The 21,326-nt window shown below is 46.6% G+C and overlaps 1 protein-coding gene and 1 long non-coding RNA gene across 4 annotated transcripts in view; both read right to left on the bottom strand.

Moving 5' to 3' along the window:
- LOC310851240 overlaps positions 1-21,326 on the bottom strand; it is a 984,470-nt gene that overhangs the window by 571,353 nt on the left and 391,791 nt on the right. The gene's annotated exons all lie outside the window — the stretch shown is intronic.
- Positions 1-21,326, bottom strand: part of LOC310851174 (tetraspanin-15-like) — an 83,708-nt gene that overhangs the window by 41,234 nt on the left and 21,148 nt on the right. For 2 of the 3 annotated variants that reach the window (XM_083753395.1, XM_083753397.1), the window contains exons 3-4: positions 5,657-5,731; positions 789-884 (exon numbers count right to left, since the gene is read on the bottom strand). In XM_083753395.1, the coding sequence (XP_083609521.1) occupies positions 789-884; positions 5,657-5,731 (171 nt within the window). The remainder of the gene's footprint in view (positions 1-788; positions 885-5,656; positions 5,732-21,326) is intronic. The other variant, XM_083753396.1, reaches the window with a different exon arrangement.

The raw sequence follows: 21,326 nt of genomic DNA, 5'->3' as shown, positions 1-21,326 counted from the left end.
TGCAAGCAATTCCCCCAACAATGTTTTTGTATGTTATTTGGATGTGGAGTGTAAGGCAAGGCTTAGAAGTCCCCAGTTCACCTAATACACCCCTGGTGTGTGCACAGTTGACTACAACAACCTGGCACTGGGCTTAGAGGCCTCTAAGCATGAGTGGAAAACTGTGCACATCCCTGCCTCACCACACAACATTTGACTCCGCCTCTGTTATACCTGTGCTGGATACTCTACATGTGCAGAAAGCATTTCAGAACCCAGAATGGATGTCAGAATCCATCCTAGATTGTACAGTCCACTCTAGAGGAACCGGCAGGTCAATCTCCATTTGTTCTGAGGTCAGTCAAAACACCTTGTACACAGCCTGCTAATAACAGAATTGTTATTAGTTATATATTCTAACCTCATGTGATGACGGAAACATAGCTAAGGTTGGTAGATGGCCTTCCAACCTCTGTTTAAAAACTTCTAATGAAGGACAGTCCACCACCTTCCCAGGTCATCTGTTCCCCTGTTGTACAGTTATTGCCGTCGGAAAGTTTCTCCTAATGTTTATTTGGAATCTCCTTTCTTGCAACTTAAATCCAGTTGTTCAGGTCCTACCCTCTGGGGAGCAGCAGAAAACAAGCTTGCTCCTTCAATGTGACAGCCCTTTAGAAATCAGAGGAGGGCTCTCCTATCACCTCCCAGTCTCCTCTTTCCCAGCTCCCTCACCAGCCTTGGTTCCCAGACCCCACCCTACCCAGACCCACCAATACTTTATGCTCATACTGAGAAAAACAAAAACTTACCTTTTGCTGGACAAAGTCCAAAATATTCTTGAAGTCCAAATCATCATAGTAGTGTCTTATCCCATCCTGCACAGTGGAATGGAAAACTGCATTCATCTGGAAAGAAGCAGAGTCCCAAATGTGAGAGAAATGCTCTCCAACAACAGATAGGAGGTTAGCAAGGAAAGGCCTTCACATAACATTGCAAGGTTTGGTGCAATCTCCCTTGCAGGGACACCAAATGATGTGCTGTCAGAGCATCAGTTGCTAAACAACTCCCGCCCTCAGAAAGCAGTAGTGCAGTGGTACCTTGGTTTAAGAACAGCCCCGTTTACGAACTATTCGGTATATGAACTCTGCAAAACCGGAAGTAGTGTTCCGGTTAGCAAACTCTATCTTGTCTATGAACGGAATCCGAACGGTGGAAGGGCACCGGCGGTGGGAGGCCTCATTAGGGAAAGCGCACCTTAGTTTAAGAATGGCTTTGGTTTAAGAGCGGACTTCTGGATCGGATTAAGTTCGTAAACTGTGGTACCACTGTACTGGCTATAGAAAGGCAGTGCTTTGAAATAATCACAGTCCATTTCTCTTTGACCTTTTAGACAACAAGCATTTTCATAAACACGACAGGAAGAGATTTGGCACTTTCTACAGAGATGGGATGCGGGTGGCACTGTGGGTTAAACCACAGAGCCTAGGGCTTGCCAATCAGAAGGTCAGCGGTTTGAATCCCCACAATGGGGTGAGCTCCCGTTGCTCGGTCCTAGCTCCTGCCAACCTAGCAGTTTGAAAGCACGTCAAAGTGCAAGTAGATAAATAGGTACCACTCTGGCGGAAAGGTAAACGGCGTTTCCATGCACTGCTCTGGTTCGCCAAAAAGCGGCTTAGTCATGCTGGCCACATGACCCAGAAGCTGAACGCCGGCTCCCTCAGCCAATAAAGCGAGATGAGCGCCACAACCCCAGAGTCGGCCACGACTGGACCTAATGGTCAGGGGTCCCTTTACTTTTACCTTTACAGAGATGGTGCCCGGAAGCCATCAGGGTGTATTCTTGGACAATGTATTCTTGGCAATGGACAAGTGCTGGAGTTGCAAGTGCTCAACACAGCTACTCTTCTGACCAGGCAGAGACTTTGTTATGTGCCCAGTGAGATTTGTGGGGGACAGAGCCTGGAACCGAGGACAGACAACTAGAGGCAGGTAGCCTGCTGCCATTCTGCCACTGACCAGGGCCAGCATCAGAGGACCTGGGAAAGGTCTCAGTACAGAGAGCTGGACTTGTTCCCATGAAGCCCAAAGCCCAGCTGAGCTCTTATATTCCAAAACATGCCAGAGCCCCACCCAAAGAACTTAAAGCATGGAAACCTCTTTGGCCTGGAGCAATATATTTGTGGTGCTGTTCCCTTTAAAAGCGGAAAGACCTGAAAGCTTTTCCTTTGTGAAGGGGTCTCCTTTGTGTTTGAAAAATGGGTCACAGGACACAGTGCCTCTGAAGAAAGCAAAGGGTCTCTCCTGTAATTGGGCACAACTAAGCAACTAAAACTCAGTCCCTCAAAGTTCTCATGTGAAGGACACCATCTTTTTTTTTAAAAAAGACACCCCTATTCTTTCAACAGCCTTGATTCTGCAAAAGACCCTCCCCCTTTCCATGACACCCATGAACACATTTGTAAGAATCCACACACTGTAGATCCTGTGCTGCATTTTGTGTCCTGAATCCAACCATGGAAATTAAGAAAAATATGCAAATGAATAAGCAAAGTGATGGTTGGGGGGAAGGCTGCTCTGCATGGGGCACTGACATTGCTTTTCAATTTTTAAGCAGCTGCTTTTGATAAATTTAATTATGCACATAGAAAGGTTTACTAGAAAAAAATACATATAGAGAGAAAAACCCAAGATGGGTGCAATCAAAGATTCTTCCCATATATTCCTAGAGAACGTACCCTTGGGGTTATTTTGACACGGCAGATGCTTCAAATTAAGCAGTAATTGAATCTAAAATGCATTTCACAAATACTTCAGAAGGTTCCTGCATCCCTCAAAGCTGAGCCCCTAATGCCTGAGGAGTTACCTTCTGAAGGAACATTTGCCATCTGACTTCTGACAAAGCCCCACCAGACACAAACCCCAAGAAATATTAATGAAAAGAAGCTGTTTGGGTTTTTTTTGCTTAAACACACAAACTCACCAACTTACTTGGCCTAATTAATTCTGACATGAAAATTACAGAGGTTGGGTGAGCTGGAGAATGAATGTGAATACAAAGAGGAGGAATCTGACAGAGCAAAGAAGGCAGAGCCAGGGAGAAGTGAAGGCATGTCAAGGTGGAAAACACACAGAATGTTTTTTATGAACCCCCCCCCCCAAAAAAAAAGACCCTGTATCCCAAACACAAAACACAAAATGTCAGTTTCAACACTTCCATACTTCAGATGAGGCTGACAGGTATTTCCCCCCCTTAAATCCCCAACATTAACTTAAAGGAAAACCACATACAAAAAAATCCAGTTGTCTCATAGCTGACAACCTTGCCAACCTTCTAAAAAGACAGTCAATCTCCTGCCCAAGCAGTTGACTCCCCCAGGGCAGTTCCTACATTCATCTGGAGAACAGAGCCATCACACATTTTGTTTCCTAGTCAGGCATGAACAGTGGGAAGCACAAAAGCTCAGTTGCAAATACAGGCTAGAAATCTGGATGGATGAGATTTAAAAACACAAGAACCCAAGTTGAGTCTGCTGAATCAGGACAGTGGCCAGTCTAGTCCAGCATCCTTTTCTCACATCAGCCAACCAGATCTGAACACAAGAGGCCTCTCACTTGCTGTGGCTTCCAGCAACTGGTATTCAGAAGCATTGCTGCCTCCAGCCATAGAGGCAGATCACAGCCATTGTGGCCAGTAGCTATCTGCATGGGGGAAACCCTGAAACCCTCCTTGCTGCCTTTCTAGATCTGTATGCCCAACATGCTGGGGCTTCCAAACATGGGAAGAGGAGCTGGTGGGTGGGTGGGTGTCTGCGCATGCACATGAGCAGAGGAGAGAGTTGGCACCCTCCCACACTGCTTGCCTCACCTGAAGCAGAGCAGCTAGACTCTGGACTCCTGGACCTGTTTGCCACAAAATATGTCAGCTACCTAGAGCTATGAGGGGCTGGCTCTTAGTGCTGCTGCTTCCCCTCTCTGAGACTGTGTTTGTCATTAAAAATAAATAAATGCTGGTTAGGTAAAGGGACCCCTGACCATTAGGTCCAGTTGTGACTGACTCTGGGGTTGCGGCACTCATCTCGCTTTATTGGCCAAGGGAGCCGGCATACAGCTTCCGGGTCATGTGGCCAGCAGGACTAAGCCGCTTCTGGCGAACCAGAGCAGCGCACGGAAACACCGCTTACCTTCCCCCTGGAGCGGTACCTATTTATCTATTTGCACTTTGACGTGCTTTCGAACTGCTAGGTTGGCAGGAGCAGGGACCGAGCAACGGGAGCTCACCCCGTCGCGGGGATTCGAACCGCCGACCTTCTGATCGGCAAGTCCTAGGCTCTGTGGTTTAACCCACAGCGCCACCCACATCCTAAATGCTGGTTAGATTTACATTATTTAATTCAGTTAGAAAGCTAGGGTCTGAAAGGCAAATTAAAAGGTGGGGGGGATCAGTACTACCTTAAAAAAAATGTTATTAATTGGAGAGAAAGTGTCAATGGGATGCTAACCAGCAAGACTGGTCTACCTGGCCAGTGTGTGCCTTGCCCTTCTGTTTCTACAAAGGCAAGATGCTTCTAAAAACAACGAAAACCATCTAACGCCCTAAACAGAGAGCATGTCCAGAATCTGACCAAATTAATCTAACAACCCTAACCTGCAGATTGTGCTGTTCAGTGCTCACCTCTGCTCTAGGCAAATAGATATAAAACAAGCCATGTAATTTACAGAATTATTAAGGACTTGAGAGTGAAAAGCAGCCTGTGATTGTTGCGGTCTCAGTATTTGTTACACACTTTGCATCCATGAGAACCTGAAGCTCCTTGAGAAGAACATAAGCAGAGTCTGGTGGATCAGGCCAGTGGCTCATCTAGTCCAGCATCCGCTTCTCACAGTGGCTGACCAGATGCCTGTGGGAAACTAGCAAGAAGGATCTGAGTGCAAGAGCCCTCTCCCCTCCTGGGGTTTCCAGCAACTGGGGTTCAGAAGAGCTGCTGCCTCTGAATGTGGAGGGCAGAGTGTAGCCATCATGGCTAGTAGCTACCAGTAGCCCTCTCCTCCGTGAATTTGTCTTATCCTCTTTTAAAGTTATTCAGATTGATGGCTCTCACTGTCTCCTGGGGAAGCCAGTTCCATGGTCTAACTCTGCATTGCATGAAGATGGAAAACAATGAGTGCAACTTATGGAGTCATTTTGAGCTTGGGAGTGATTTTGGGAGTCACTGCATTTGTGACACACTTTGCATCCATGAGGACTTGGGGCTCCTTGTTCTTTTTGTTGCTTTTAAGAAGGAAGATGGGTTTCCATGGGCTGGGCAGGTGCTGTGCTATGGAGCAGAATCTGTGCACCCCTGGTTGTGCAACACCTGCTGCTCCTGTCTATATCCTGGTGCCAGCCTGAAACAAAGCAGAAATGATTTCTCCAAGTTCTGCAGTTTCATCGGGCAGAGATAAATTTCAGTCTGAAAGAAGAGGAGAACAAAGTGTGGAGAAAAGAGCTCAGCATTCAATCATACACCTAATTGCTCTGGCATGGCTGTTAAGTTATGCACACACAGAAAAATTACTTGGGTAAAAAAACAAACCTGCCAGTCCTTCTGAACATTCACAGTCCACTGAACAAGATGATCTCCAGTCTCTCCCAAAGGGGTCAAAACACACATTGTAATTACTCGTGTGGGAGGCTCACCTGCTTTTCAAAGATTATTTCGATACACAGCAGCAGCAGCTCAGTAATAAAGATGGCCAGCAGGACCCAGAAGAACTAGGCAGAAAAGAGAGAAGGGTGGGGAAGAGAAGGGGATTTTGTATTTCTTTAAAGGTAAAGGTACCCCTGACCGTTAGTCCAGTCGCGGACGCTTTAAGAGGTGACAAAAAACCATGAATAATTACCCCCCCCCCCCCGGCTTCTATAAGTCAGGCCAACACCAAACTGGATGTCCATCAGTCCTAGCTGGCATGGTTGTGCTCTCCCACCTGGCATCCTGTGGCTGTGCTGAAATATGAACTAGACACAGAACATTCTTCCCATCCCCCCTCCCCCCTGGGCAGTTCAGCTCCACACATTTCCCCTCCTACCCGCCCTTGGCTTTTAAATCAGGTGACAGCAGAATAAGATAATTCAGCACGCAGTGTCAAGCCTTCATCAATGTGAAATAGGAGAGAGAGGGACTCAGGCAGTGATGCCTGGTATGAAAACTGGGGTGAAGGTAGGTCCACTTTCACCTGTGCAATGTTGGAGGACAGGGTTGTATCATCATCGTCACCCACCCAACCTGTACCAGAAGGTACAAGGGCATCTTACAACAATTTAAAATTCAGGATTAAAAACCGTTAAAAGAGATTACAGTCATGGGAATATGATGGGCTGCGAAAGCTCTCATCATGGGAGTCAAAGGCCAAGGAAAAGAGGTTCAGCACCCCTAAACTCCTCAAGAAGGAACTGGTTCCGCCTTCTTATTTCATCCTTGTCAACCCATCTCAAACATGTTGCTTCCCTGCCCCCCGCAATCCTTCCTGGGCACAGGCGGGGACATCATTTTATTTGTGTCTCGGGCAAGGCCTGGGGCTTCTATCCTCCCACCAGTAGAGGAGGATTTAGGAGAGCACAACCATTTTGGTCGACTGGGCACAGAACCTCAGGGGCACTGCAATTATGATGCAGATTGAAAGGCAAGAGGTGGAGGGGGCAAATTTTGGCACTGCACAGGGTGCCACTGAAATTTAAGACCCTCAAGGACTGCCACTGCCATCAGCCCCAGCATTCTATGGTCATCCTGGTTGGGGTTGCTGGGAGTTGCAGTGCAAAGGATCCAGCAGGGATCCAGGATGGGTATAAACTGGATATAAACAGATTAAAACAAACCAAATTGGTCACATTTTTCTTCTGCTTACATCAGACTAACATTGCTAAGACAATGCAAACATTAGCACAAGCCAAAACACATACATTAGGGCACTCCCAAGTTACCTTTCCATTACTGCAAATTCAGCATGCTGTGGAATGAAAAGAAACCTCCTACATAAAACCCAAAATGAGATGTTGAAGCACCAAATCTCCAGATGACACCAAACTGGGAGGGGCAGCTAATGCTGCTTAAGGCAGAATCAGGATTCAAAATCACACTAACTGGAGAACTGGACCAAAAATAACAACATGAATGTTGATAGGGGCAAATGTAAGGTTCTTAGGAAGGAAGAAACAGCTGCACAAATATAAAATGGGGGACACCTGTATTGCCAGTAGTCCATGTGAAAAGGATCTAAGGGTCTTAGTAGACTACAGGCTTAACATGAATCAACAGTGTGATGCAGCAGCAAAAACAAACAAACAAAAAACAGATCAAGGGAAGTAATAGTACTGTTCTGTTCTGGTCAGACCACAGATGAATTCCTATGTCCAGTTCTGGGCACCACAATTTTAAAAGGATATTGACAAGCTGGAAGGGCGACCAAGATGGCCAGGGGTCTAGAAACCAAGCCTCATGAGGAATGGATAAGGGAAATGGGTGTATTTAACCTGGATAAGAAGAGAATGAGAGGAGTTATGGTAGCCATCTTCAAATATCTTAAAGGCTGTCACATCGAAGGTGGAGCAAGCTTGTTTTCTCCTTCTCTGGAGGGTAGGAACCAAACCAACGCATTCAAGTTACAAGAAAGGAGATTCTGACTAAGCATCAGGAAATACTTTCTGACAGTGAGAGCTGATCGACAGTGGAACAGTTTCCCGCAGAAGGTGGTGGACTCTCCTTTGTAGGTTTATAAACAGAGGCTGGATGGCTATCTGTCATGGATGCTTTAGTTGAGATTCCTCCCTTGCAGGGGATTAGACTAGATCATGGGTAGGCAAACTAAGGCCCGGGGGGTAGATCCGGCCCAATGGCCTTCTAAATCCGGCCCACGGATGGTCCCGGAATCAGCATGTTTTTACATGAGTAGAATGTGTCCTTTTATTTTAAATGCATCTCTGGGTTATTTGTGGGGCCTGCCTGGAGTTTTTACATAAGTAGAATGTGTGCTTTTATTTAGAATGCATCTCTGGGTTTTTTGCGGGGCACAGGAATTCATTCTCCACCCCACCCCCCAAATATAGTCCAGCTCCCACGTGGTCTGAGGGACAGTTGACTGGCCCCCTGCTGAAAAAGTTTGCTGACTAGATGATCATCAGGGTTCCTTCCAACTCTACAATTCTATGGTTCAAATGTTGTTTTAAACTGCATTGCCTTTCCCTGAGGAAACCTTTTACTCTTCACCAGCTGAATTCTAGCATTATCATGGTCGGATGAGGGAGAGCTGAAAACATTCTTGCCTTCATAAGGCCATAGCTATAACTTGGGCTCCAGCTTCTTTCTGGACTTGACATAGTTTACAAACTGAGAGCTAGTCTTGAAAGCAGACTCCCTCATCCTTTTCCTTCACCTCCTCCGGCATTGAGACACATTACATGATGTGCACCAGTCACAAATCACAGCTCCCCTCAAAGCCACAGATCCGAACCATGTTTTGAAGAGAGTTTGCAAACTATGGTTATGAGGAAACAAGGTATCTGTAACAAAATAGCTTGTTAACATGTACAGTTAACATGTACAGTTATACCTTGGTTTTTGAACAGCTTAGTTCTCAAACATTTTGACTCCTGAACGCCACAAGCCCGGAAGTGACTGTTCTGGTTTGCGAACTATTTTTGGAAGCTGAATGTCCGACAGGGCTTCAGCGGCTTCCAATTGGCTGCAGGAGCTTCTTGCAGCCAATCAGCAGCTGTGCTCTGGTTTCCAAATGTTTTGGAAGTCAAACAGACTTCCGGAACGTATTCCATTCAACTTCCGACTGTACTGGAAAGCTGTACTTAACGCTGGACCAAGAAAGAGGGTAAAGAGAGTACATGTTCATTAGGCTGATTCTTAATTGTTATTTGCTTCAACCCCACTCGACAGTGATCCTGGCGTGACCTTCATATTTGGCTGGAACCCTCTAATCTTTGCATTCTTTTGTGACAAGAGACATCATCTTCTATTTGCTAAGGGGGCCAAATTCAACAGAGCTTCTTGGAGGATTAATTTGGCTCAAGTGCCTGGCAATAACGTCACCTGCTAAGTAAGGAAAAGAAATTTGGCTCAAGTTCAAAACAGACGAGATAGTTAATAAAGGGTTCAGCTACCAATTTATCACATTCTCAATGGGACAGGAGAACAGGAACAAATCCCTCATTCCATTAAACACAAACTGCCATCAGCCATCCTTAAGAAGCCCATCAGCTCCAGATTCGACAATAAATTACTGTTCCAGTACTGGGTTCGGGGCCAAAATTAATCACTTTGTGGTGCCTGCTTCCACAATAACCCAGAGAGTATTTAACTGCTTGCTTTTAATTTCATTTAACTTGGATGGGTTTACCACAGGAGAAAAGAATTCAGCAACAGGGAGAGAAGCTTGTTGTCAGTCAGAGATGCAACTGAACATGGCTCAAATAACATTTTGATATGAGAGTAGAAGCTGTTGCTTAGCCTTGGAAAAGCATTTGTGTAAAGAACAGCAGGGGGTGGTCCCTTTACAGAACCTTCAGCTAGACGCAAACTGGATGAAGGGCCTTGGAAGTCCCCAGTTCACCTCCAGCCTCCATTGGAGCAAGTTGCTCACTGTGGAGCTGCAAGGACCAGCCTGTCTTGCTGTGTAGGCACGTGCAAAAGCCAAATCAGAAAAGCACATTCCTTTGTGGGTGAAGTTTGATACCATGGAAGCAAAGGTGGTTGGGGGACACAGAGACATAGAGGGGACTTCAAAGTCTTTCTGAAGATACATTTTATTAAAACAAGGAATAGATGCGAGTCTGGAGGAGGGCTTAGCTGTTGGCAACTCAGTGCCTTTAGTGCTGTTACATACAAGGTGCTCTACATCCGGCAGACACAATGTCACACTGTGTTGCAGCTGCTGGTGCTTGATTAGACTGGTGTTCTTTTAAAGTAAATACTGTAAGTTTTCTAGTTCAGTTTGTCCTAGTAAATAGGCTGTGCTATTTTGTTCTTTTTGGATCTTCATGAAGGCTTCTGACACTATCATTTAAAGTGGTCTTTTCAACTTATGAAATGGATTCTGTAAATTTTTTACAGTGTCCCTGCAGAGTCTTCGACTCAGAATGTGTGCATCTGGGACCATTAAAAGCATCTTCAGAATCAAGACCAAACTCCTCTCCCTATTTAAAACCCGTTGCACCCTTGGACTTTTTCCTTGCACCCATTCCACAGCCTTCCCCAAACCTGAAGCCCTTCGGCTGTTTTGTGCTAGGACTGCCATTATCAGCACCAGCCAGCTAGAGATTTGCAGAAGGCAATTAGGGGAGGACAGCCAATGCAATGCTTTGGGATGCCTTTTCTAGCCCTCTCAAGTCAAGTCACAGGCAACAAGGGCTCTGTGCCAGCAAGGCAGACCCACAGCCATTGATTGCCCTCTTCAGTTCCACCCACTGCTTTCAAGAGGAGAGCTGGACTGCTCAGTCTTCATTCAGCTGGAGGGAATCAGACATGCTGCTGCCACTTTGGCTGTTGGAACTCATATACGAAGCTGCCATTGGTCCATCTTGCTGAGCACGGCCTCCACTGATGGAAAGGAATTCTCCAGGGTCTCAGGAAGGGATCACAGATACATAAACAAAGGGCAGCCTAACTCACGCGTCACCCATGTGGCCCCTGCACGCACAAATGCGCCCTCAGAGACCTGCACTGGTGTAATTGATATACAGCTTTTTTTCAAGTCTGATTTGGTGGGACAGGTGTGTGAGAGATTGAGTGTGTGAGAGAGAGGGGGTGGTGGTTTGTGGTGGGAGAGAGAGACTCTCTGTGCTTGTTGGTTGTACCTGTGTGCATAGTACCCACAACAGCTCCTTCAGTCTGCAAATGTGCCCCAGAAGGTTGACCTCTGAGATTGCAAGCCTCACTCTGCACTGACTTCAGGCCCTTAACCTTGGCACTTCTCACTTATTATTTGCCCCCTGCAACCACTTGTATGTTACATGATTATATGTGTACTCAATTTGAATTGCTTTATTCTAGCTTCTTTGCTAAACAGATACAGATCCCATCTTTTTTCAAAAGTGGTGGAGTACTTGTTTTGTACACAAAGGTGCCAAGCTCCAAAATCTCCAGATATGGGTCAAAAATCAAGGGCAGGCTGTTTCACCCTGCTGAAAATTGGGGTATAATTTCAGGAGGGTTGACTCCATGGACTATTTCATGATGCCTCCTTGGAAAGAAGTGCTTATGGCAGTGACAGGGGCCACTCTTTCCCCACCTGGCATGTTCTCTGGCCTCAGAAGTGTGTGGGGGGGAGGTTTTGCCTGGTGAGCCACCATCCCTCATCCCTGGACCATCCAGGTCAGAAGTTGGGCCAGGGCGATACCTAGTTTTCAACATAATGATTTTTCACCAGCTAGCCATCATGATATACCAGCAGTATATCTTGATGTCTGAAATAAGGAGGGGTGGCTGGGCTGTCCTTCCCAGCAATATGCAGGATTGCGGTGCCTCAGCTGAGGAGAGAGGGAGGGAAGGAGCAACCAGGAGAAGGAAGGAAGGAAGGAAGGAAGGAAGGAAGGAAGGAAGGAAGGCACAGACAGAGGGGCAGCATTCTTTCTTAAAGCACCAATATTGTGGTTTAGGGGAGGTGCTGAGGCTGGCACTGTTCCGCCATAGGAGGGATTGGGGAGGAGAAATGCAGCTGAAAGGGAATGCAGCCAGCCAGCCAGAGGGAGCCAGCTGTGGCAGAGCATGGTCCATCTCTGCACTTCCCGCTCTCCTCTCCTTCCTGCCGCTTGGAAGGAAGCAGCCAGCCAATCACACTTTGGGGGAGGCAAAATGGTTTTTGGAAGGCGGCAGCCAGCAATCAGCCCACACAGGGACAGGACTTCTCAAATTGCTTGCAATTATACCACCCTGTGGCGTTTTGAAGGCTGTTCACAATTCATTGTCGGTTAAATATGATGAAACGGTTATCATGATGTGGGCTTCAAACTGGTTTTGAATGATGCCTACACAGGCCTAGCTGGGGCTTTGCTCTAGTCCTCTGACCATGCACTCCTCACTGCCCCCCTGCCACAAGAATGAATGGCTGCAGACCTGAGCAATGTCCCTTGAAAAAACAGGCAGTTTCTCCCCAGGGGCAGGTGGAACAACAGGTCCAGACCAGCCAGCCTTCAGAAGGCCTTGGGATGCTTCACGGTGCCCCTTGGGTGAGTACCAGCAGCATCTGCCAGAGTGCCCAATGCCTGCTGTTATCTGGCATGACCTACACTGACTTAACGTATTAGGTTCAAGCTGAATTAAGGCCACATTCACACAATACATATATGGTGCCACTTTAAATAGTCATGGCTTCACCCAAAGAATTATGGGAGTTGTAGTTTAAAGGTGCTGAGAGTCATCAGGAGACCCCTAGTTCCCTCCCAGAGCTATGGTTCCTAGAGTTTCCTTTGATGTACGGTTAGTTGTCAGATGCTGAGAACTGTAGCTCGGGGAGCAGAATTAGGAGTTTCCTAATAACTCTCAGCATTCTTAACACACTACAGCTCCCAGAATTCTTTGAGGGAAGCCATGACTGTTTAAAGCGGTATCATAGCAGGAGTGCTGGAATGGCTCCGCTGGTGTGTTTGCACAGAGCCAACCTCACCCTGCCTTAAGCAGGAGTTGCATTTCTTGTGGGAGACTATTGATGTGGCTCCATCACACCATTTCTGCCCTTTCCACCAGTAACATGCTAAGCACATCCTTAGTTTGGGGCCCAAACAGTGGCTGACTTGAAACATACTTTCTCAATTCACCACTGAAGAACTGGGTAGCAATTTGGGCAGGTTCTTCTCTCAAACACACATCCCTTTCATGCCTTCCGTAGAAGCACATGGCAGCACTCACTTCATGAGAAAACAACTTCAATCCAAGGAAACTGAAGCTGAGTAAATTTCCGTAACCCCTGGAGTCTCTCACCGCTTGGAGGTTGGGGTGCTGTGTAACAACACTAATATAAGAAGCCCAAGAGACATCATCTGAGACTGATGACAATAAGGTACAAATTCAAATGTGGATGTGGAAAGGGCAGTGAGATCTTTCCACAACCAAGCAGAGAACGATGGGTGTTTATACTTTCAGCTGCCTTGAAGGATCAGAATCCTGTCTCCAAGATGTGCTTTAGGTTTGAAAAGGTGCCTATCACTAGCTCATTTCTGTCAGGCTTGTCTGTTGCTACACTTGACTTGGCTGTTGCAGCCTTTAGAAGGAATATTTGAGAGCGAAGGCAGGCAGGCAGGCTGCTGCCCATTTGCATCTCACAGATCTCCACATTGAAATAACGAGTGAGGAACACTTTTCTCCTTCATTACACATTTGCAGCTGGAGGCCAGCTAGAATGAAGGAGGCGGGCCACATCAGATTGACACCAAGGACAAGCAATGGAACTCTAAAATCCCTTATTTATGAACAAGACACCGTGCTGCTTGCAGAAGCCAGATTCTCACAAGGTAGGAGCAATCCCATGACTTTACAAAGATCAACCACCTCTGAGATTTAACAACAAGATCAACTAAAAATCTAGAGACACATCTTGTGCTTTTTCACACTGTCCTCCCGTGTGTTGGAAAGGATTGCTTCACACAAAGTAAGAGCCAACTCTAAAGAAGGAGTGGGAAAACTTGGGGCCCTCTGGGTATCGCTGGACTACAATTCCCATCATCTCTGAGCGCAGGCCATGCTGGCTGGGGCTGGTGGGAGCTGGAGTCAAAATCCTCTGAAGGGCACCAACCTGGTTGAAGGCTGTTGCCCTGCATCATAAATCAAGAGACCCAAGGAAGCTGAGGCCGCCTTGACACGTACCCAGAGAGATAGAAGATACTTAAGAACATAAGAAGAGCTTGTTGGTTTCGGCCATCTTGTTCAGCACCCTGTTCTCTCAGTAGCCAATCAGATGCCTGTGGGAAACTCCCAAGCAGAACCTGAGAACAAGAGCGCTTTCCTCTCTTGTGACTTCCAATTACTGGTATTCAGACGCATTACTGCCTCTAACTGCGGGGGCAGAGCATAATAATCCTGGCTAGCAGCCACCAAGAGCCCTCTCCTCCATGAATTTGTCTACAGTGGTACCTCAGGTTACATACGCTTCAGGTTACATACTCTGCTAACCCAGAAATAGTACCTCGGGTTAAGAACTTTGCTTCAGGATGAGAACAGAAATTGTGCGGCGGCAGTGGGAGGCCCCATTAGCTAAAGTGGTGCTTCAGGTTAAGAACAGTTTCAGGTTAAGAATGGACCTCCGGAATGAATTAAGTACGTAACGAGAGGTACCACTCTAATCCTCTTTTAATTCCAAGCTGAAGGCCATCAATGCCTCCTGTGGAAGTAGCACCTTAGAAAGCAACTAGGTTTGTTCTTGGTATAAGCTTTCGTGTACATGCACACTTCTTCAGATACACTGAAACTGATTGGCTGCATGAAGAAGTACTTTATTTTATCTGTCCAGAATCTTCCAGCATTCAGTTTCATTGCATGTCCACGAGTTCTAGCATTATGAGAGAGGCAGAACTACTATCCACTTTTCTCATGTCATTGATAATTATCTAAACTTCTATCATGTCACCTCTTGCTCACCTTTCCTCTAAACTAAAAAGTCTCAAACGCTGCACCCTTTCTTCATAGGGAAGTTGCTCCACCTCCTTTATCATTTTGGTTGCCCTTTTCTGAACACTTCCCCAACTCTACAATAGTGAGGTGACCAGAAGTGTCATCCAAATGCAGCTACAGCACAGATTTGTATAATGGCATTATGATACTGGCAGTACCTTTCCTAATGATCCCTAGCACAGAATTTGCTCCCCTCACTTCTTCTCACTGACAAGATTTCCACCCAACCCCAAACTGTCATCCTTTGTCACATTAAACTGACCCTCCTGCTTGGCACACACCTCCTTCCTCCCAAATCTGGTTCACTCCAACTGGACCGCAAGGGGCACAAGAGAAAGCTCACCTGGAGGCAAGCAAGGCGAACACAAGGCAGCTGCTGAAGCCTGCCAGCTGCTAAACAGCAAGAGCATCTTCCATCTCATCAGTTCTCCAGAAGAACACAGTGACAAAACATGTCACACACAGCTCTCCTGCGGCTGCCAGGAGATGCAGTCACATCATCTCCACAGCATGTCAACAAAACTAACTCAAGGAACCCAGTCCCCCCACCCAACACAACTGAAAGCAGAGATTTGCAGTGTATACAAACACAGCTCAGCTTGCAGTGGAGCAGGGATGCTAGGAGACAGGAGGTGAAACAACCTCTTAGTATTGCTTACAAAAAAGGGAAAAGCAACAGCACAGAAATTGCAAAGCACAAAACACATTTTCAACATTTTTTAAACCTGGGTTCTGGTGCTGGTCACTTTTCACTAGCATTGCTGAAAAGTTCTCCTGTGTTTCCTCCTCCCAGCCCTGACCATTCTCCATCATTTAATGAGAACATAAATTTAATCAAAGGGGAGAGAGATAATTAATTTATGATCTCCTGGGTAGGTTGCAGTGTTTTTGTTTTGAGGTGGCCAAGAACTGTAGAGTTGGAAGGGACCCCAAGGGTCATCTAGTCCAACCCCCTGCAATGCAGAAATCACAGCTAGGTGTTTTTCTAGAAGTGAAGCAAAGCCCCAAAGTGTTATGTCTCCAATATTCTCCCCACCACCACCCCAGACCTTCCCAAATCGGTCCATTTCAATGCTGCAGCTTTTAATTATTGTTGGCTTCACGTTTTTAACACTGTTTATTATTTGTAGTATTATTTATATCCAATTTTTGTACACTCAGTAGGTATTCTTTAAATGCAAAGTGATTCAAACATTCTGAAATAAACAGACTCTCTCACACACTGGCTTTTTTTTTTTTTGCTGCTGCAGAGACTGGGCAGTCTGGAGGACTTCCTAAGGCAGAGCAAGGATGTTGCAAGTGGGGACAGACAACAGCTGTTTCCTAAATAATGCAAAATACTTCACCTAATTACAAGTAGGTGGTGCTGCTGGGGTTGGCGGGGGTGGGGAACTGCTGGTTATCACCAGAGGTTGTTAATGATGTTTGTCTTAGACATGACAAAAATTCCAGGAGCTGGTCCTTGTTCTGCTGTTCAGCAGTGTTAGTCATATTTAACTGCTCAGCAGCCTGGGTACCAAAAAAGACCGACTCGTCATACACTGGCTGTGGAGGTGATTGTGGTGATCTAGGGAGCAGGGCTATCTGGAAGCGTTCTAGAGAGCCCACTCATGCATTTGGTATCCATGGTACTGAGTGGCCAAACAAGGCAATCATGTTCTCTGGATCCTAACAATAAATGGAATGGACAACCTCAGCCGGTGGTGGACTCTCTTTCACTGGAGGTTTTCAAAGAAGCCATTTGCCAGGGCTTCTTTAGCTGTGATTTCTGCACTGCAGGGGGTTGGATTAGATGACCCTTGAGGTACCTTCCAAGTCTACAATTCCATGAAACTTTCAGCATCAATATGTCACAAGGACTGGTGTGGCTACTGGCATTTCGTTCGTCACCATATGCAGATGTCTGCCTTCTATAATATTGCAATAAGAAAACCCCGAGCTGAGTAGTCCAAAAATTGAAATACCAGACACGGCAATCTTAAAGAGTTTTGTCAGATAAGCACAGGATATAATATTAAAGAGAACATGACAAATGCCAGTGTCATTCATAGAATCGCTCAGGCTGTTCCAGCAGCGCTGACAAAAGGAGAAACAGCAATACCCTAAAAAAAATTCAGTTTGGAAGTTCAATCTTATTTTGTAATGTCAGAACAGATCTTGTAAAAACACTGGGCAAAATGGAAAGCCTCCCCTGGGAGACTGCATTCCAGCATTTCATTTGCAAGGTTTGGAACTGAGAGTGGATTTAACCTAATCCAAAAACAGACCGCGTTTGAGCTGTGGCAGGTGTAGCCTTAACCAAACACAACCTAGGTGTGAGGGATGCCAGGTGTAACTTGTAACTCACCACTAATGGATCACTCGCCTCTCCCACGTAGCCACAGTATGGGTCACCAGTTTCAAAACTGCCGGAGGTGTGTGTGGACACAAGCAAGAGGATATCACACATTTGTCATTGAACTGACAAAAACCTTCAAGTCTTTCTGACATGTTCGAAGATGTGACTTGGAACAGCCAAGAAAGATCACCATAAGAACATAAGGTGAGCCATCTGGATGAGGCCGGCGGCCCATCTAGTTCAGCATCCTGTTCTCAATGGCCAACCAGCTGCCTGTGTGAAACCCTCAGGCAGGACCCAAGCCCAAGAGCGCTCTCCCTTCCTGTGGTTTCCAGCTGCTGGAATCCAGAAGCGCTGCTACCTCTGACACTGGTGGCAGAGTACACCTGTAATGGCTAGTAGCCCTCAATAGCCCTCTCCTCCATGAATTTGCCCCATCGCCTTTTTAAGTCACCCAAGTTGGCGGCCATCATTGCCTCCTGTTGGAGCGAGTTCCATATTTTAACGACCTGCTGAGTGACAAGGGAAGCTCTCCAACTATTTTCCACACCAGGGCTTTACACTCCCTTCTTGCACCCTATTTACTAAGTAGCACCCAGACAGTGCTCTGAATGCTGGAAACCCCAGAAGAGGAGAGGGCTGTTGCACTCAGGTCCTGCTTTCAGGCTTCCCATGGGCATCCGGTTGGCCGTCATGACAACTGGATGCTGGATCTGACGGGCCACTGACCTGACCCAGCAGATACTTGTGGAGTAACTCTACATTATACCAGGAGTGGTGGGTATTAGACGCAGGGGCTGAAATCAGGGCAGGGTTTCAGAACTAGCCTGCTCCTCCTCCGGTCAAATGGTCAAAAGAGGGGACATGGAAGAAGTTTATAAAATTATGCATGGCATGGAGAAAGTGGACACAGAAAAGCTTTTCTCCTTCTCTTGTAACACTAGAATTCATGAACATGAAGCTGAAGGTTGGAAGATTCAGGAGACAGAGCTAATTTATGGAACTCACTCTCACAGGAGGCAGTAATGGCCACTAGCTTAGATGGATTTAAAAGAGGATTAGTCAAATTGATGGAGGAGGAGAGGGCTATTGATGGGTATTAGCCAGGATGGCTTCTGAATCCCAGTTGCTGGAAACCACAGAAGGAAGAGGGCTCATGGGGTCAAATCCTGCTTGCTGGTTTCTCCCAGGCATCTGATCGTCCAAGGTGAGAGCAGGATGCTAGACTAGATGGACCACTGGCTTGATCCAGCAGGCTCTTCTTTTGTTCTTATGAGAAAGATACTGGGAAGAGAAGGACTCTGTTGTCCACAGGAAGTTGTTCTGACTGGTGGAATACACACCGACCACAGTAGCCAGAGCAAACAACTGGGGAAAGCCACCTCCCACATGAGAAAGCCTTTAACCCCACAATTCCTGTGCGGCAAAACAAAGGCCACCTGTGGAGTCCCGAAGGATTTGCTGTGCCTGAATGAGTTCTGGACCTTGCCTCCTCCCAATAAACCTAAAATACAGAGATGCTGAATATCCATTGGAGAGTGGCCTTTGCCTCTCTGCTCTGGGTTCACCTTCTTCCAGTCATAACATACGGGAGGGCAAGAGCTGAGGTCTCCATGACATGGCAAAAGAATCCTGCTCAGCAGAAGAACAATCAGACTTGTGTAATGAAGACAATAAATTGAGAAGAGAAGGAATTTGAGAGGAGCACATCAAGGGTTGAGCATCATCCACTGATGCCCCCATCAGGTTTCGTTTTTTGAAAATAGAAGGCCCTGCTAGTCCCTAAACATATTGTAATGGTTATAGGGGTTGCTCGAGCGAATGTTGCCACCACTCCTGGCTAGGTTGCCTGGTTAAACCTTTTCTGTCTGGACAGCCCTTCACTTCGTGGCTGTTTCAGTCGCTAGCAGAATCCGTCAGTGGGCGTTTCTTGAACCTCTTCCAGCAAAGAAGTTCTTTGACACCAAGTCTCCGCCTACTCTCCCTGCGCGGAAGTCTTCTGCGCAGGGTGGGTGTGGGCAGCGGAGGACCCGTGCTCTCCCTGCTGGTCTCTGGTGAGGAGTCCTGGAGCCCCCTCGCCGATTCCCCCATCTGCCCCCCTTTATCCCTGGTGTTACGCTGATTTCCTTCCCCAGCCGATGAGCTGCCTCTCTCCCTGCTGGGCCCTTCTCCAGCATCGCTTTGGAGCCTTGCCTCCGCCTCTAGCTCCAATGGCAGTTCCCTGACACATATCCATTTCATAACCTGGAACTATGAATACCCTGGTTCCCCACCTGCACCCAACCAAAGCATCCTAGAATTATAATTTGCCAGAGAACCCCCAGAACTGCAGAGTAACAGTTTCAAGGGTTGGGGGGAGGAAGAGGAGGGGAATAGCTATTAAAGTTTTCATTCAGGCTTATAGGAAATGACAGAAAGGAAGTGCTTCCTTTTCTCACATCTATAGTAACATGGGGGGGGGGGGGGATCTGCACCTGCCCACAAAAGAACATCAGGCTGCATCTATCTGTCTGATTTCGCTCACCAGTTCCCAAACTGTGTCAAAACAGCCCTGAATTCTGCCACTTAGCCCTGGAGCGGTATTTGTCATCACCCGCTATCTTGGTTATGAAACAGTTTTATTAAACCTAAGACTTCCCACAAAGGCCACTGAGAAATGCTACCCTTCCATCCTCAGCCAGAAAAAATGCTTTTGTCCCTATTGTTTAACTATGAAGCATCTGCCAGCTGTTTCATTCAACATCCTATTACACAGAGCAGACAGGAGCCAAACCAAAGGGGGTGTGCGTGTGTGCCAGTTGTTCTGAAATGCCTGAATGCAGAAGAAAGACACCATAAGAATGGGAAGAGGGGAAAAGCATCTTTCTCCAGCTGCAATCTGAAGAAAGGCCAGCAAGAAGACTCCATTGCCTGGGCTTGTACTTCTAGGGCTGAGGAAACAAGGCCCTCTCACCTCGTCTGCTGGTGGCAAAATGGAAGGAATCTGGGGGGCCCTTTCTCACTGGTGGTGATGGAGTGGGGGGACAGGAAGAAGTCAACGTTTGGGGGTTGGGTGCTTCCGGGTAAACGTGGGGGCACCCTCCCACTTCTCACTTTGAAGCAACATTCCCGCCCCCGCCCCCGGCTCAAGTGGGCAGGAGCCACCAAGTTCCCTCACAATGCCTCACCTGAACAGCACTGCAACATGGAACAGCCATGCTCCAGCCAAGACTTTGCAGGGGGGATATGGCAGCCTGCCTGGTTTCCAGTTGCAGCAGCCCCCAGCCCATTGAAGGGGGGGGGGCTTTGTTGCAAAGCAAACAGGGGCCAGAAAAAAGTTTTAGGATGAGAAGGGAGAAGATGGAGCCACTACAGACTGGGGTTCTGTGTGTGGGGGAGTATTCTGCAACATTTTATTGATGTAGTTATTGATGCAGTGCAATAGAGCTGGATGTATCCTGAACAGTTTAGAAATTATTCCACTGACTAATTGTTTTGTCCCTAATGCATTATTATTACATCAACAAGAAGTTGCAGAATATACCCGCAAAAAACCTCCCAATACTCTGGAGGGGGTTCTTGTTCTTCCTGAAAAATCATAAGAATAGAATAGTTGGAAGGGACCATGAGGGTCATCTAGTCTAACTCCATGCAATGCAGGAATTGTTTTGCCCAAAGTGGGGCTTGAACCCACATCCTGAGATTAAGTTTCTTGTTTTATCAACTTCAGTCTCTCTCTCTTCTCCAGACCCCCCCCCCCCCATCTTCCCGAGGAGTCAGAAAAAAGTTCTGAAGGACGAATAGGGGGAAGATGGAGAAAGAAGCCCTCATTCTGTCCAATTCTTAAATTAAATTTCTTTAAAATTAAAATATTTTCCTCTGCACTTCATATGCAAAAATCATTTAAGAAACCCCACAGATGTTTATCCAAGAGTCATCCCTTGCACCCAAAAAGCAATTTGGAGTGAAAATAAATTAAGATTCACATCAAATGATGTTTACGTGGGCAATGAAGCAAACCCCTGTAGAGGCTTCCCATCTTTTAGAGGTGCTCCTGTTGTGAGGCAATTTGGCAGCACATTTGGGGCTCTCAAAATAACTATCCGAAGCAAACAGAATAGGGTGGCATGCATATTCCACAGCAACTGGGGCAGCTTAGAGGTCCACCATATCGAATCAATCACACAAGTTACATAAATCCACCCATTTCAGTGGATCTACTTGGAGTATGACACGTCACCCCAAATCTTCCCACATATAAAATCATATAAAATATCAACCAACACAATAATAATAAAATAGCAACAGTAAAACATTTCACTTCCAAAACCCAGTTCTGCCTTTTCCCACACCTTTGCTAAAAGCAGTAATGAATAGAAACATTG

The sequence above is a fragment of the Podarcis gaigeae genome (assembly GCF_964106915.1).
Source record: "Podarcis gaigeae genome assembly, chromosome: 8".
NCBI lineage: Eukaryota > Metazoa > Chordata > Lepidosauria > Squamata > Lacertidae > Podarcis > Podarcis gaigeae.
This window is presented reverse-complemented; position numbering and strand designations above follow the sequence as displayed.